Below are 17,988 nucleotides of genomic sequence, written 5' to 3'. Positions count from 1 at the left end.
CAACTATTTACGTTAACCAAATCATTTTATAATGCGAGTGGAGTCTTCCGTTTTATCTTTTGGCCACATGCATAATTAAGCTACACCAATCACGACTAGGACCTTTATTGGAATAATTCAATAATAATAATTTTATTATTTGTGCCCTGCCCATCCGACCGGATTGCACCAGCCACCCTGGGCGGCTTCCAATAGACATAAAAACATACTAAAACATTGCACATTGAAAGCATAAACTCCCAAACCACTCAGCGGCTAACTTGAAAAGCAACCTTATCAGACAACAACAACAAAATCGGAAGGCGATTCCAGCATGAAATGGCTGAACCAAGATTTAGCAATAAACCTGTGCCAATTAGTCATGGCTTCCCCCTGCATACGCAACTCGATCATTGGATTCTGCAGGAGAGAACCTTCTGCAAAACACCGTCCTATCAGCATGTCCATGCGGCATGATTTTGGAATCAGGCCTTCCGTGTGGTGGCACCTACCCTTTGGAACTGCCTGCCACTGCAAAACAGATACGCTGCATATTTACAGGCCGTTTTTCACCGTAGATGGTCACAGGGTTCGAAACTAGCCGGGTGCCAGGGGCATTTCGCGCCTAAAGATTCTCCCTTTGCGGGCACCTTAAAAAGTCTGGGTGCCATTTTTTGCACCTGGCTGACACTCAAGGATGACTGAATTGTATGTGCTTTGAAGCCTCGAAGTACAGTGGTACCTCGGGTTACGTACTTAATTTGTTCCAAAGGTCCTTACCTAACTTGAAACTGTTCTTAACCTGAAGACCACTTTAGTTAATGGGGCCTCCTGCTGCCGCCGCGCCGCCAGAGCACGATTTCTGTTCTCATCCTGAAGCAAAGTTCTTAACCTGAAGCACTATATCTGGGTTAGTGGAGTCTGTAACCTGAAGCGTATGTAACCTGAGGTACCACTGTATATGTTAAGGATAGACAATATGTTTAACAATAAAGAGTAGAGTGTTTTGAAAACTGAAGTATCGTACCAATATTTTTATTGTGCAAACACCAAATTAAACATATATGAACAATTTCTGTTAAAAATGTGATATTAACAATGCGTCACTTATGCGAATTGTGTATTAGTTCATGCTTCTCAAAATAATAAATAATAACTGTTGCTGACCTCCCCCCCAAATGGCGACTAGACATTCTGTTTTGGCGCCCACAACCCAGGTCCCAGGAGCTATTTGGCTCCTAGCGTTCCTATCCCAGTTTCTAAAACTGGGTGGTCACAAAGCAGTTTACAGAGAAATAAAACAATCCACGAAGCATAATAATACAACAACAAAAATATGTTTCATAAATAGGCACAGTATAACTTACTTAAAATACCTGCTGAAATAGACTGACTGTTGTTCAATGCCTGAAGTTCAACATGTATGTGCAATTTCAGGTGGAAGGGAGTTCCACAGGATTAGGCCCACAGTGGGGGGCCACTAGGGGGCGCATTGGAAGATGGCCAACAATACCATCTCTCCGACCCACACGGGGTAATTAAGAGGCTGTTATGGGAGTAGGCAGCCTCCCTTGTTGCCCCAAGGAAATGGGGAACACTGCCCTTGCCTGCTGTGCCCATAAATCACCCCCTAATTCGAAAGAAGGGGGTGAGGGCCCTAGGCAGAATGCCCCCATGTGGACCTCGGCTCTCCTGGACGGTGTCTCTGATCGCGCACTAGTTGCAGCAATTTGGAATAATTAATTACAAAAGAAGCAAATGCACATATTTCAAGTGAAGAAGGGGAGTGAAGTCTGCTAATTTAAGTGACCTCTGCAAAAGAAGACAACGGGCTGGAGAAACAGGAATATTTTACGATGAAGATACACCAAAGGCGGGGTATGTTGACAATGGGGCTGAATGGGGGGGGACGACCTTTTTTACTTTCCTTCTATGTGATTTACAAGAACCCCTCCTCATTAGAACCGTCGGTTGAACTGACCCAAGCAGGTTGATTAAGGTCTGTGTGGAGATAAACTTTAACCAAAAGTATGTTTTATGGAGACTGAGAAGCAATAAGAGCTTTTGGAATGGCGCAGCAATTAATTTGGAGTCGCCATCTTGCCAAAGGATTTATAGCCGGGAGGAAGAACGGATTTGTTTTCAGACTGCATTCCTAGTGAATCTCCTAAGAGGTTTTGAGTATGGAGGCAGACTGGCGAAGATTAATGACGCTAAGATTGTTTTGATGTAGGGAAGTGATGTTATATGGAAAACGTCTGGATATGGCTACTGGATAAAAAAAAAAATATTCACGCAGGATTACAAACTGTTCTAACCAGCTTGCGGAGACTATCAGAGGTCACAAAGAGAAAGGAAAAATATATGAAAACAACAACAAGAGATGTGGAAAAATAATAAGAAAGGACTGGATAGTGCTGTGAACTTCATAAGGTTAGATTTGTGGACATTAAAACAGCAGTAAGAAGCAAGAAGTTGATTGGATCCCTTCGGAACTTGAAATATGGGTACCCCCAACAAAAATTTAAAATTCGGCTGTGTAATTTGGAATTTATGTAATTTGGTTTGATTTGATGTGATTGGTCGGTTAATAAAAAATTATTCATAAAAAAAAGGATTAGGCCCACAGTGCTGAACGCATGGCTCCTGGGGTTATAAACCATGCATTTGCGCCATAAATTGTGAGTCCCGCAAAGTGCTTGATGAGAGGCAGGGATATAAGTGATCAGGCGAGCCCTAAGATATTCTGGCCCCAAGTTGTTAAGAGTCTTGTAAATTAATACAAGAAGCCTGAATTATCCTAGCCAACTGTAGACTGAAATAGTACAAGAGAGTCCCAACATAAAAGGGATTCCCTGGTGTAGACAAAGTTCCCCTTTTAGGGTTGAAAATGTGCGCATTCAGATAATAAGAGCCCAGGAAGTTTCCTATGGCCCTGGTGGCATTGCAAACCTGTTTGCATTTTGGACGGAGGTTTTTAAAGAACTGGGAAACTTTTATAAGCTGAACATCAACGTGTCTCCAGCCCCGGCAGTAGTGGGAATAATGAATAATGCTGACTTTCCAAGCTGTATATAAAGAAATGTTGTCATTTCTGCTTGCAGCGGCTTGAAAACTGCCAGATGCTGGCAAACGGCTAAAGGCCTGAGAACCAAAGGGTCTGAGAAAACTGGCAAAAAAACTAACATGCCAAATCCACGCTGCTAAAGAACGTGCCCCTCTTATTTCTTGCCTCAATAATGGACTGGATGAGAGCCAACAAACTGAAACAAAATTGAGGCACTGTTAGTGGGTGGTTCCCTAGACCAGATGGTTGTGAGGTTTGCAAGACGGTTTGAACATATTATACTGATCCTGGTCCGACTGCACTGGCTACCAATTAGTTTCCGGGCCCAATTCAAAGTGCTGGTTTTGACCTATAAAGCCTTAAATGGCTCAGGACCACAATACCTCAAGGATCGACTCTTTCCATATGAACCCACCCGGACCCTGAGATCATCTTCTGAGGCCCTCCTTCGCGTGCCTCCTCCCGGAGAGGTCCGGAGGGTAGCAACATGAGAACGGGGCCTTCTCTGCAGTGGCTCCCCATCTGTGGAATGCTCTCCCCAGGGAAGTTCGTCTGGCGCCTTCATTATACACCTTTAGGCACCAGGCAAAAACGTTCCTTTTTAAGCAGGCCTTTGGTTGATTTGATTGTCATCCTAGGCCCTTTCAAAATGTGGCTTTTTTGGAGGGGGTTAATAATAATAATAATAATAATAATAATAATAATAATAATAATAATTTGTTACTTATACCCATCTGGCTGGGTTTCCCCAGTCACTCTGGGCAGTTTCCAACAGATTAAAAATAAAACATCAGTCATTTTAAAAAACTTCCCTAAACCGGGCTTTATTGGGTGGTTGTTTTTATTTTGATTATATATTTTATGCTTTTATATTTTGATTTTGTTCTGTGAACCACCCTGAGATCTCCAGGTATAGGGCGATATATAAATTCAATTAATAATAATAATAATAATAATAATAATAATAATAATGGATGGCATGGCAGCAGTGATTTCTCCAGTGTCTCATGGTACTCTGGAGAGGTCTACTTGTGTTATTTGCATAGCGTGACAATTTATTCTCCTTTCATTCAAATGCTCTCACGGGTGAATAATGCAAAGACAGTATTGCAAACTGAAACAGAAAAGGGAGACTTAAAAAAACAGAGCTGCAGAGCATGTTACAAGCCAAGTTCTACCCCAAATGGATTCTCTGATGCATCAAAAGATTTGATTTTTGGGCAAAACATTTCCCACATTCTGAACAGTTGTAAGGCTTCTCTCCTGTGTGAACTCTCTGGTGTCTCACAAGGTGGGATTTTTGGCCAAAACGCTTCCCGCACCCAGTGCAACTGTAGGGTTTCTCCCCTGTGTGGGTCCTCTGGTGGTTTGCCAGGTTCGATTTGTCGGCAAAACCTTTCCCGCACTCCCCGCAGCCGTAGGGTTTCTCGCCCGAGTGGGTTCTCTGGTGTCCGCTGAGGTGAGCCTGTTGAAGAAAACCTTTCCCACACTCCAGGCAGGTATAGGGTTTCTCTCCCGTGTGGGTCCGCCAGTGTTTTGCAAGCTCCGACTGCTGTGGGAACCCTTTCCCGCACTCCAAGCACGTGTAGGGTTTCTCCCCGATGTGGACCCTGTGGTGGATCACAAGGGCCGAGCACTGGGCAAAAGATTTACCACACTCGGTGCATTTATAGGGCTTCTCTCCCGTGTGGACCCTCCGGTGGTTCACTAGGTCGGAGAGCTGAGGGAAAGATTTGCAGCACTCGGCGCATTTGTAGGGCTTCTCTCCCGTGTGGATTCTCCGGTGTATCACAAAAGCAGACTGCTGAGCGAAGCTTTTCCCACACTCCGGACATCCGTACGGTTTCTCTCCGGTGTGGAGCCTCTGATGGCTCGCGAGGCAAGACTTGTAAGCAAAGCCTTTCCCGCACTCCGCACATTCGTAGGGTTTCTCTCCCGTGTGGGCCCTCCGATGCACAACGAGTTTGGATTTGTAAACAAAACGTTTCCCACACTCCTGGCACCTATACGGTTTCTCTTCTGGGCGGGCGCTCCGACGGCTCCCGAGTTCTGTCTCCCAGGGGAAACCCTTCCCATTCTCCAAGCAGTTGTAAGGTATCTCTCCTATGTGGATTCTCTGGTGTCTGGCGAGAGATGATTTCCGAGCAAAACGTCGGCTGCACTCCGGGCATGAATGCCTCTTCTCGGAGTTGCCTGAAAGGAGAAAAGAGCAAAAAACATAAGACGGGGATTCACTGCTGTTCCTTGTAAGAAGCAACCTCAGAAAACGGACAAGGCAAGGGTCTCCAACATGGTGCCCACGTGTGCCCGCCAACACCTCCTATGGTGCCTGCTGAGTAAAGACCGCTTCAAAAATCCACATTAGCCTCTCCAATATTAAATGGGCCCCCACATTTTATCAGATGCCATGACTGGACATCCAGCCTCCCGCTTGTTCTGAACAGAACAGAAAAACAAAGAGTTTCCCCTTCGTTGTTTTCATTATTAGCAGGGATGGAGGGAAACTGAGAGGAAAACGACAATTCAAAATGGAAATTTGGGTAAAGCTGGGAGTGGAGGGTTTATTGCACCAGAGCTCCAGATCTACCATAATCTCATGCCTGAATCCCACCCCCAAATAGTGGCTGTCTGGAAGTGCCCTGAAACTCAACCAGAATGTCAAACAGAGCATTGCAGGGGGTTGGGCTAGATGACCCTTGGGTCCCTTTCAACTCTACAATTCTATGATTTTATGATCGGTAAAAAGCACATTATGCCCATTGATGGGGCAGCCGATGGCAGAGCTTCCTTGTCCAGTTTCAAATTCCCCCCCCCCGTTCTTTTATATGTGGCAACCATTTTGTCTCAAGGCATGCCCCCAGCGGCAGCCATTTTGTGACCACAGCATTCCAAATACACCCACCGGCCCCAAAAAGGTTGGTGGTGCCTGTACTAAGAGATACAGAAAGGAGAAAAGAAAACCATATATAAACCATTAAGACCCCTTCAGACTTGGTACAATGATAAACAAGTCATTCCCTGCCATCCTTGGGTGGAGGGATAAGGGTGGGCAAATGAGAAGGGGTAAAAAGGTTTGCCTTAGCTGAGGAGCTGGATCTGCCCATCTCTTGGTAAAAAAGAAGCCATCATGAGGCGGCAGACATTGCCAGGTGGGTCAGGGAGGAAGAGAAGGGGAGGGAAACAGTCCCATGAACCTCCTTGATCTTATCGGAGGAGCCGAGCCACTGCAAACAAATACAAAAGAAACGTACATTTTGGTGAGCATAGCATTTATTTGTTCATTATGGGGACACCTTGCCTTCTCTGCAGAAGACTCAGGGCATGGGACATACTTTCCCCTGTGTTGTGTATTGAGTCAAAGGATTTTGTATCTGTATTATTATTGTCTGTATTTGCATTAGGGTAAAGTAACTGCCTTTTGGTTCCAGAGGGTACAGCTACTATTGGTTCATTTAAGCTGCTGTATTTGGATCCTCTGTCTTATTGGTTCCCTCCAAAAGGCAGGACTGTGATTGCCTGATATTGTTCCCTCCAAAATGTATCCTTTCTTGCTAGTCCCCTGTCCCTATAAATGTAGCTTTCCTCTCCCCAGTCTTCAGTCTTGTTTGCTTTAATAAAGAAGTGTTACTAGAGAACTGTCTCCAGCATATTATGTCAAGAGAGCTGAAATCACAAACCCCACGTCACAACACCCCCCACCCCTCAATCTTCTCCTCACAACAACCGCGTGAGGGAGCTTAGGCAGTACGCGTGAATGCCCCAGAATCGCTCAGTGGCCTTCACAGCCGAGTGGGGATTTGAACCTGGAGCTCTATAGTAATTGCAATATTTTAACCCAGAAGTTGGAAAACTCTGGCCTCCAGGCCCCTGTCTCCAGCCAGCCCCCATGCGCTTCACCAGGCTACACCCCCTCCATCATAAACCTGCCCCACATCCTCCTCGAGGGCCTTTGCCCCATGTATCCTCAAGCTATAACACCATGAAATCGCATCTAACACGGGGATTAGGCTCCGGACTCGGCGCCTAAGGCAAAAATTTCGTATAGTCAAAATTACCCTTGAAAATCCCTTAAACTGCCCATAAAGCACACTGCGGTACACACCTGTATACGATGAGGATGAAAGAATGAAGAGGGCCGCTGTACACACTCGGGCGATTTGTCTTTCTGTTCTCCTGACATCACTGCTGAGGGGTCACAAGGGTCTAATGCCGATCCGGCAGAAAACGGTCCAGGCTTGCGTGATGAAGAGTGTGTCACACACAAGGTGGCTGGCTCTGTGTTCGCTCGAGGAGTCGGTTGCGAAGGCTCATCGGCTGCCAGTTGTTTTTTCGAGGACAACATGGCGACCGGCAACTGCCGCTGCTGCCTCTTCAGCTGCTCAAACATTTCTCGGTAGGGCCTCAAAGCTTCGGCGATGCCACGTGTGACTTTGAGGCTCTGCTCCATGGAGGGATCGTATTCCGAAATCAAATCATTCAAGTGCTTTGCCGCTTGAAACACCTCGGCAAATTTGGGAAGGTTCCAACTTGCCGGCTCTTCCTGCTCGTCGTCATCTTCCTCTTCCGATTTTATCAGGTCCTGGGGCTCTTCGCTAGCCGACGTTCCTCTATGGCCCTCGATTAATTCTTCTATTTCTTCCTCAAGGATGTCGCTGAAGCCATCGCCGCCCAATTGCCTGGCCACCCGAACGATGTGTTCCACTTCGTGGTGAATGGTTGGGAAACCCCTGAAATCATTCACACATTTCTTCCACAGGTTTCGCCAACACGCGTTGACCGTTTCCGGCTCGATCGCATCCGTGGCTTGTTTGACGTAAGTGATGCAATCGGCGATGTTGAAGGACTTCCAACGTTCGACCGCGTTGAGGCTTGGATCGGCGTCCAGAGCGTTGCAGACCCGCGAGAACATAAGACTTGTGTACTTGGCCTTGAAGCAGCGAACGACGCCTTGGTCGAGAGGCTGGATGGCGGAGGTGGCGCTTTGGGGCAGAAAGACAACTTCGACGTCGCTATGCGCAAACCGGACTCCCTCGGGGTGGCCAGGAGCATCGTCGACAATCAGCAACACCTTAAAGTCAATTCCTTTCTCTTCGAGGTACCGCTTGACCTCCGGAACGAAGCATCGGTGGAACCAATCCAGGAATATTGCTGCCGTCACCCAAGCCTTTTTGCTCGATTGCCAGAACACAGGCAGGAGGTGTTTGTCCTTGCCTTTTAGGGCACGAGGATTTGCAGACCCACAGAGCAGGCTGGGCTTTATTAAATGCCCGGCCGCGTTGCAACAAAACAACAACATCACACGGTCTTGGGCCGCCTGTCTTTCTGCTTTCGAAATGTACGTGCGGCTGGGCATTTTCTTCCAGAAGAGCCCCGTCTCGCCAGCGTTGAAAACTTGTTCCGGGAGATATCCCTTTTCTTCTATCAGTTTCTTTAACTGTTTGGAGTAGGGTTTCGCTGCTTGTTTGTTGGTGGGGCCAGCCTCGCCAGGGCTCTGCCCGTTTTTCAGGTTGAAGCGGTTCCTGAAGCTGTTGAGCCAACCTTGGCTGGCTTTGAACTCCTTCTCGTCACAAGGCCGCCCTTCGTCGGTAAGAGGCTTGAACAGCCCGTACAGGTCAAGAGCTTTTTCTCGCATCATGTTGCCGTCGACAGGAAGGCCTTGGCCGTTCATGTCTTCCAGCCACAGGTACAAGGCCTTTTCTGCCTTCACCAAAGTCTGATCGCGAACTTGGCTCGTCACCTTAGCCGTTATGGGAGCACCGGAGGCCACGGCTTGACGGATTTCTCTCTCTCGAACTTTAATGGCACGGATGCTGGATTCATTGCGGCCGTATACGCGGGCCACTTTGGAGACGGACATGCCGGTCCTCAATAAATCCAACACGGCCACTTTCTCCTCCAGCGTCGGAACAGATCGCTGCTTCTTGCGCTGCCCTCCGGGTGACCTGCAGGCAGCTAGCTTGCGTTTAGGGGCCATGGGATATGATGAATACTGTCCTTGAAGGACGGCGTGCTCGGCCAGGAAATCGCACTCGCGCTCACCCCAAGACGGCTCACTAGGTGGAACTGCCCACACTTGGCTCCGACAGTCGCCCACACCTTGTTTCGACAGGTACATGGAGTTGAATTCATGTGCGTTAAATGTGCTTATGACGTCGCTCCACTGTAATGCCTTTTGCTCGCCTGAATAGAGGACGGAAAGATGTCTTGTATGGAACGTAGATGGACGTCTGTTGGCCCGCCCACTTTTAACTTTGGCTCCACCCACTTTGTCCCTGGCCACACCCTCCACTGGCATGAGGCCCCCAGAAGGCTGCCACAAGGGAATACGGCCCTTCGCTAGAGGGTCTTCCCACTTGTGTTCCATGGGGCACCCCACAAATGCTCCACAGAGGCCTGGAATCCCTTTTAAGGACGGGGCAGAAATCCCATTCCGTTCCCATTTAAAGCCAAATTTATCCTTCCCGAGACAGTATGAGGACATAGATGCAGCCACCCTTTGAAATGCACACTTGTCCAAATTTCATGATGCAGTTCTCCCACTGACGTTTAGAAAAAGGAATATATGAGGTAAACGTGGGCATAATAATATGTCTGCGAAAATAGCATCCCAAAATGCAACACAGTGGCTAGCAAAAATGGGTACGTTGGTCAAAACGGTGGGCAAATGTGTGTCTTATTAGGAGAAATAATTTCCAAGAGGTTTTTTTTTAAAGAAACAAAATTGGCAGATTTGCTGCAGGAATGTGGAGAACGAAATTGATTATCAGGAAAATGAGAAGAGAAGCAAAATTGGTGGGTCCTCCCTTTCCCAATCAAAGTAGATATGGTCACACTCTCAGGCAGTTGGAGGGGGAGGGAGAGGAAATGAAACCGTTTCAGGCAACTGCTAATTGTTGAGGGCCGGGGGTCGGAATCCCCAACTTATCCCAAGCCCCTTACCTGTGTGTGTGTTGGAGATCACAGTTTCATCCATCCCCTGAGAATCAGGCACCCACATGTCTTCCCCTTGCTCTAGCCGGGAGATGAGGTCAGGCTTGAGGACTGGAAATCCTTCTTGGGAAAGAATGAGGGGGGAAATCAAGGTCACAATTGGCCGACTGGGTTTTATACATATAAAGCGTATGATTTTTTTTCTTATTAAGCGCCAAGTAGGCTTATACAGAGGGGACATGGGTGGCGCTGTGGGTTAAATCACAGAGCCTAGGACTTGCCGATCAGAAGGTTGGTAGTTCGAATCTCCGCAAATATATATATATATATATATATATATATATATATATATATATATATATATATTTGTTTTCGTAGATTTTCACGGGTACAGGAATGCAGGTTTTGGTGTCCTCGGGTGTCTTCCCGTGTAAAAGTTGGGGTGTCTAGGCGACGTTTCGACGAGGTCTCACTCGTCATCTTCAGGCTGGTGCTTTCGGCTTCTTGTTACTGGAACAGAGCTCTGTTCCAGTAACAAGAAGCCGAAAGCACCAGCCTGAAGATGACGAGTGAGACCTCGTCGAAACGTCGCCTAGACACCCCAACTTTTACACGGGAAGACACCCGAGGACACCAAAACCTGCATATATATATATATATATATATATGCTTTCGTAGATTTTCACGGGTATAGGAATGCAGGTTTTGGTGTCTTCGGGTGTCTTCCCGTGTAAGAGTTGGGGTGTCTAGGCGACGTTTCGACGAGGTCTCACTCGTCATCTTCAGGCTGGTGCTTTCGGCTTCTTGTTACTGGAACAGAGCTCTGTTCCAGTAACAAGAAGCCGAAAGCACCAGCCTGAAGATGACGAGTGAGACCTCGTCGAAACGTCGCCTAGACACCCCAACTCTTACACGGGAAGACACCCGAAGACACCAAAACCTGCATATATATATATATATATATATATATATGCATAAACTTAACAAGACTAAGCCTATGTAACCATTTCAATCTTTCATTTTGCCTGGCTGCAAATTTTAATTTTTATGCAATTCACTCTTTCTATTAAACAAAACAACAGGAGCAGAAAAGGAAGCTTACACAAATATACTATTTTCTCCCCTTTCTCCCTTCCTTTATTTCTTCATTACTTCTTTTCTTTTCTTCTTTACTGAGGTTTAACTCCAAGTTATACAAAAGGAGAGTTTATACCGAGTCAACTTTGCTGATATAGTCTACGTATAAAAACTCTGTATATGCCTAAAGGTATAGGGACCCCTGACCATTAGGTCCAGTCGTGGCCGACTCTGGGGTTGCGGCGCTCATCTCGCTTTATGGGCCGAGGGAGCCAGCGCACAGCTTCCGGGTCATGTGGCCAGCATGACTAAGCCGCTTCTGGCGAACCAGAGCAGCGCACGGAAATGCCGTTTACCTTCCCGTCAGAGCAGTACCTATTTATCTACTTGCACTTTGAGGTGCTTTCGAACTGCTAGGTTGGCAGGAGCAGGGACCGAGCAACGGGAGCTCACCCCGTCGCGGGGATTCAAACCGCCAACCTTCTGGTCGGCAAGTCCTAGGCTCTGTGGTTTAACCCACAGCGTGTCCCCTCTGTATATGCCTTCTTGGCGCTTAATAAGAAAAAAACCTCATACGCTCTTATAGGGGAGGCCCTTAGCTCAATGGAACAGCATCTGCTTTGCATGCAGAAGGTCACAGGTTCAATCCCCAGCATCTCCACTTAAGGCTGGGCGAGATCAGGGCCTCTGGAGAGCTGAAATATTGCCTGAAATACTGGAGAGCTTCTGCCAGACAACACTGAGCGTAAGACATTTTCCTTCGCTTTCAGCCATCATTTCAGGATGAATGAATGTTTAGACATAATTTCAGAATGAACGTTTGGCTGTCCAACACCAAAACAATTCAGAAAATGCATTTACATTCTTAGGCAGACCACAAGGATTACCCTATACACCAGTCTTCCCCAACCCGGTGCCCTTCAGATGGTTTGGACTATAGCTCTCATCAGTCCCAGCTAGCGTGGCGAATGGTCAGGGATGATGGAAGCTGTAGTCCAACGATATGGTAGGCAAAGGCTGCTCTACAACCTTGGTTACGCTTTCCATTTTAAGATTTTATCAAGGCACAGCCACCTTCCTTACCCAGCGAGGACACATTCCCATAATTCTCCAGCATGACCTCCCGGTACAAGGCCCTTTGGACCGGGTTCAGCAGAGCTGCCTGCCCTTTGGTGAAATATACGGCCACGTCTTCAAAGGTCAACGGGCCCTGCAAGAACAAAGCAAAATCTGAGGGACACGAGGTGGCAGACACGCTTCCCCCGCTTCCCAATTCTTCCTCAAAACAACCCTGCGTGGTAGGTTAAACGGCTGAGAGGCAAGGACTGGCACCAGGTCAACCTGTGAGCTTCATGGCAACTTGAATTATTAAAGGTAAAGGTACCCCTGACCGTTAGGTCCAGTTGTGGATGACTCTGGAGTTGCGCGCTCATCTTGCGCTGTACTGTTTTTAACACTTGATTGGGAGCTGCCCAGAGTGGCTGGGGACTCAGCCAGATGGGAGGGGTATAATAATAAATTATTATTATTATTATCTTGCTCTATAGGCTGAGGGAGCTGGCATTTGTCCGCAGACAGTTTTTCCAGGTCATGTGGCCAGCATGACTAAGCCGCTTCTGGCGAACCAGAGCAGCGCACGGAAACGCCGTTTACCATCCCACCGGAGAGGTACCTATTTATCTACTTGCACTCTGACGTGCTTTCGAACTGCTAGGTTGGCAGGAGCAGGGACCGAGCAACGGGAGCTCACCCTGTCACAGGGATTCGAACTGCCAACCTTCTGATCAGCAAGCCCTAGGCTCTGGGGTTTAGACCACAGCACCACCCACGTCACAGGAGACACTTATTTTCCTCACAGATCAGCAGTTCCCAGAGTATCCTGGGGTTGCGTGTTAAACCAGTCTGGGAAGCGCAGCTCTGTGAAGGGAACTGGGGTCTCCTTGCAGCTGTCTACGTCCTTAACAAAGTAGAGTTCCCTGGATCCTTTGGAGAAGGCATAACAGTTTAAAGTGGTATGATACAGCTTTAAATGCATAGTGCAGACGGTGCCCAAATGACGTGTGCCACATTCTACACTTAAAGGTAAAGGTAAAGGGACCCATGACCGTTAGGTTCAGTCACAGACAACTCTGGGGTTGCGGCGCTCATCTCACTTTACTGGCCAAGGGAACAGCTTCCGGGTCATGTGGCCAGCAGAGCAGTGCACGGAAACGCCATTTACCTTCCTGCCAGAGCGGTACCTATTTATCTACTTGCACTCTGACATGCTTTTGAACTGCTAGGTTGGCAGGAGCAGGGACCGAGCAACGGGAGCTCACCCTGTCGCGGGGATTCGAACCGCCAACTTTCTGATCAGCAAGCCCAAGGCTCTGTGGTTTAGACCCCAACGCCACGCTTGCATTCTATGCTTAGCTGACCATAAAAGTACTTTGCTTAGAAGGCACCCCCTGTAAATTTATACGCCTTCCTCTCTTTCTTCCCTCCCCTCTTCTCTCTCCCAGCCTTTCCTGTTTTCGTTCAGCGCCAGCCCTACTGTCAAGCAGTGAGACAAGGTGCTTCAGTGGGCAGATGCCAAGGAGTCTTGGCAAGTCGTTGCAGGACAGAGCTGTGTGTCCCATTTAGCCTGCCCTGAACCACCCAAGCCCTTATTTTGCCCTCAGGAAAATACTGTCCCGTCATCAGTGTTGAAGTCAGTCTGTGTAAGCATCATACGTTTAAAGGCGCACTGCTTCCCCACAAGAACCCTGGGAGTGGGGCTGGGCGATATCTGGTTTTCAACACACATCACCAGCTGAACTTTGTGATATACCAATATATCACGATGACTTAAATCAGGAGTCAAACGGTAGGGCTGGGCGATCATCTGGTTTCCAACATTGTGACAGATCAGCAGCTAAACATGTGCGATATAATCCTATATCACGATATATAATGACATCTGAAGGCAGCCCTGTTTAGGGAAGCTTTAATGTTTAATAGGTTATTGTATTTTAGTGTTTTGTTGGAAGCCGCCCAGATTGGCTGGGGAAACCCAGCCAGGTGGGCGGGGTATAAATAAATAAATAATAATTATTATTATTATTTCTGAAATAAGGATGGAGCTCTGCAGAGGCACTGGCCAGCTTCATGGTTTTCCCCATCCTCATCCAAAAATTTCCTACCTGAGCTGACTCCACCAGAGTATTTTCTCTTCTCCCTTCGGAAAAAGGGGGGGATCCAAGTTCAACTGAGGACGTCATTCGGTACTGTGAGGGATCTTTAAAAAAGAGATTTCTGTTATTTGCGGGTTGGGGAAACTGAGCTGCATTTTATGGATTAAGAATATACAAACATAAAAATCTCTTTACTGGATCAGGCCGCATCCTGTTCTCACAGTGGCCGAACTGGAAACCTCAGAACCTCAGTCCAACAGCCCTCTCTCCCTATTTGTGAAACCTGAATCTCTCAAAAAGTATTTTGCAAAGCTCAAAGTGATATTTGATTTCGGGGAAGGGTGTGAGAGAGAATCAAAAGCCCAGTCCTCTACATTTTCATGAAAACAGTGAATTATGGATGTATTAAGTATGACTTAATCAGCTGCCACATTATAAATGGTTCTGTAAGAACTGTATATTACAGTCTATTACAGCAATATACAACCATACATTGGAATTGGAAAAAAAAGAATTCATACTTTTTTGTGGCACCTTAAAAACAGCTGGGTTTACAAGCATTAAACAAAACAGAGCCGAGCAGTTTTATCCTGTTTCCACTTACTGTTTTTATTTAATCCACTCCACTTGGTTTATTTAAACCAGGCAGCCCCCAACTCGGCCCTCCAGACGTTTTGGGACTACAACTCCCATTATCCCTAGCTAACAGGACCAGTGGTCAGGGATGATGGGAACTGTAGTCCCAAAAAACATCTGGAGGGCCAAGTTCGGGGATGCCTGATTTAAATCACGGACTTGTACATTGACCACTAATAATGAATCATGTGTTGCAGATATTCTTGCAAATTTATCGTGCTATTTTTGCGACGTACAAATGACATTCAGAGACTTGGTCTTTTCAGTTATACCGTTTATTATTCTTATGATCCTTGTTTATAAAATCCAATAAAAAGTTAATTAAAAAAAAAAACCAACCAGCTGGGTTTCTATGCCACCTCCAAATTTTGCGCGCACCTTGTTTTGCTGGAACAAAACAACATCTCCCTCTTTTCCAAGTTAAGGCCCAGCCAGATACGGACGGAGGAATGTCCTGGCTTGCTTTTCTGCCTTTTAAAAGCAGGCTGGTCTTCAGAAATCAGCAAGGGAAGCTTTCCACGCCGGGGAAATAAAACGCAGTCAACTTCCAGCAGCCCCAGTCTGCTGCTGCAGCAGGAGCACAGGAGCAGAGGCTGATCGAAGAAGCTGGCAACCTGGGAGAAGAGCTTGCAATTCTCCTCGCCCCCCGTTCCTCCCCTTCAAGCTGCAACTCACCGGCGCCAGGACCCATCCAGAGCAGGCAGGACCCCCTTTGCATCTCCAGCGCTTCCCCACTACCTGCCTTTGTGCTCCGAAGCTGGGCAAAGGCAAGGGAGGCAGCCCGCCAGCAGGAAAGGCCAGGGCATGCTGGGAATTGTAGTCCCCGCGCCTCCCGGCCCCTTGGAAGGCAAGGGCTTCTGGGAATTGTAGTACGGCATGCGCATTGGTTTGGAATCAAAGCGCTATCTGATGATGATGATTATTATTAAACCAACAACTCTCTTTTTCTTTTTTGGGGAATTTTGCAAATGCTTGTTTGTTCTGCAATGTTTGTTGTGCGAGGAATTGATATCTTAGTGTGTCAGCACCCATTTATCTGAAACTCTTTGCTTGCATTATTAGTGGTGTCAGCTTTTTAAATATAGTTTTTGTTTAAGGTAAAGGTAAAGGGACCCCTGACCGTTAGGTCCAGTCGTGGCCGACTCTGGGTTTGCGGCGCTCATCTCGCTTTATTGGCCAAGGGAGCCGGCATACAGCTTCCGGGTCATGTGGCCAGCATGACTAAGCCGTTTCTGGCAAACCAGAGCAGCACACAGAAACACCGTTTACCTTCCCGCCGGAGTGGTACCTATTTATCTACTTGCACTTTGACATGCTTTCGAGCTGCTAGGTTGGCAGGAGCTGGGACTGAGCAATGGGAGCTCACCCCGTTATGGGGATTCGAACCGCCGACCTTCTGATCGGCAGGCCCTAGGCTCTGTGGTTTAGACCACAGCGCCACCCGCATCCTAGTTTTTGTTTAGGCAAGCCTTAATCAGAAATGTAATTTCATTATGCCTTTTTGGTTCCGTTTAAAACAACAACAACCCTGTTTATCTGTTTTGATATTATTATTATTATTATTATTATTCATTTTTTATAATAATTCTTATTATAATCTTTTTTGTTTTACAATTTCAAATAAACATTTTGCAAACCTGGAAATATCCAATGAGTTCCCTTCTTCTCTTTCAATGGTTCATTTTACATATCTTACATCCCTGGATATTTTACAATAATCATTCAAATCAATTTTCCACTATTATATCCATAAAGAATCATTTACTCTGTTGAATTTATCTTAATGCTGCCGTACACAACTATTTTCCATATACTCAATAAACATTTTCCAGTCTTCTTTATGAATGTATGTTCTTATTGCTCTCTTATTCTATAGATAATATTATTATTCTTTTAAGTCTGTTGGTTTTTTTTGCTTCCCTCTTACAGATATTTTATGTAAACTGCCTAGAGACTTTTTCTTTCTGTCAATTAAGCGGTATTTAAATTTTGTTGAACAACCTAGATAATAAAAATATATAATATGATGTGTGTAATGAGCTGATCTGGTTGCCTGGAGGCCATAAAGGGCCAACAAATTAAGAACCTATGGATGTTGTTGTCAGCATCTGTCTGTCTTGAGAGACAATGGAGAGTCTCTCCATTGTCTGCTGTGATTGCAGTGTAATAAAAAAATTAAGGTCTTATAAATATAATAAATGATCATAAATGTACCAACCAGGCACATACATGGGTGTGTGGACCACATGTCTGGAGCAGGACGGGAGGACCGCCCTGAAACAATTTTGAGTCCCAAACTGACCAAATGTTTTCTCTGCAAGGAGGGAGGGGGTGAGGGAACCTTCCCATTGTCTCAGGAACTGGGTAATCACCATCTCAAAGGAATGGGCAGACTACCAGGAAAGGCAATCAGATAAGGCAATATCAGAAAACCTGGCAGACAGGAAAAACAACAACATTCAATTTTCTGTTGTAGACCACCTGTTCTGTGATGTAGGTATGAGGTTTGTGGGGGGTGGTCTTGAGCTCCGGGGCAGGGAATTAAAAATGTCTATATAAGGGCGGGCACACCTTTGTCCAGGTCCTCCTCCATCCTCCTGCTTGTGAGGGGAGCACCCTGTTGCAACAGCTTTAATAAAGATCAGGCTTACTAGCTGCTTTGCTTCTCAATATTCTCTGGTTGGCCTCTGTTATTTTCTCCTACCGATAGGGAACCCACTTAAGGACTCTACATGGGCTTTTGGATACCCCATAAGGGAAGAAGGACAGATTTTGTTTACAACAGCAGCACCAAAGTGATCTCATTGGGGCGCAAGCCTGGGCAGCGTGTCTGGAGGTCCTGGGCTGCCCAGATGACAAGCCTCACTGATGTGCTCCAAAGGAATGCAGAGAAAGACGTTTGGCACCAGCTTGGCTCCAGGAGTTGCCGGAAGGAGGCACACAAGGTGACAGCCAACAGTGTCAGGGTCTCCAATCGGGATTGCTGTAATAATAATAATAATAATAATAATAATAATAATAATAATAATAATAAATTTATTATTTATACCCCGCCCATCTGGCTGGGCTTCCCCAGCCACTCTGGGCGGCTTCCAAAATAATATTAAAATACTATAATACATCAAACATTAAAAGCTTCCTGAAACA

The 17,988-nt window shown here is 46.5% G+C and overlaps 1 protein-coding gene across 4 annotated transcripts; it reads right to left on the bottom strand.

The window, feature by feature from the left end:
• Positions 1–3,848: 3,848 nt before the first annotated feature.
• LOC310701158 (tigger transposable element-derived protein 1-like) lies at positions 3,849–17,435 on the bottom strand. 4 transcript variants are annotated; one of them, XM_083491550.1, is made up of 6 exons: positions 15,517–17,435; positions 14,215–14,309; positions 12,137–12,263; positions 9,986–10,099; positions 7,149–9,226; positions 3,849–6,270 (listed from the first exon to the last, which is right to left on the bottom strand). In XM_083491550.1, the coding sequence occupies exons 1-6, from the start codon at positions 15,557–15,559 to the stop codon at positions 6,172–6,174; spliced, it is 2,556 nt and encodes an 851-aa protein (XP_083347676.1). In that variant the 5' UTR covers positions 15,560–17,435; the 3' UTR covers positions 3,849–6,171. The 4 variants fall into 4 exon arrangements, with proteins under 4 accessions (XP_083347676.1, XP_083347677.1, XP_083347675.1 ...); XM_083491551.1 differs by having other exon boundaries at positions 3,849–5,239; positions 9,986–10,096; positions 15,517–17,434; XM_083491549.1 differs by having other exon boundaries at positions 4,807–5,239; positions 15,517–17,429.
• Between the last annotated feature and the right edge of the window lie 553 nt (positions 17,436–17,988).

The sequence above is a fragment of the Podarcis liolepis genome, assembly GCF_965112155.1.
Source record: "Podarcis liolepis genome assembly, chromosome: 2".
NCBI lineage: Eukaryota > Metazoa > Chordata > Lepidosauria > Squamata > Lacertidae > Podarcis > Podarcis liolepis.
Note: the sequence above shows the minus strand (reverse complement) of the source record. Positions and strands in the feature narration are given on the sequence as shown.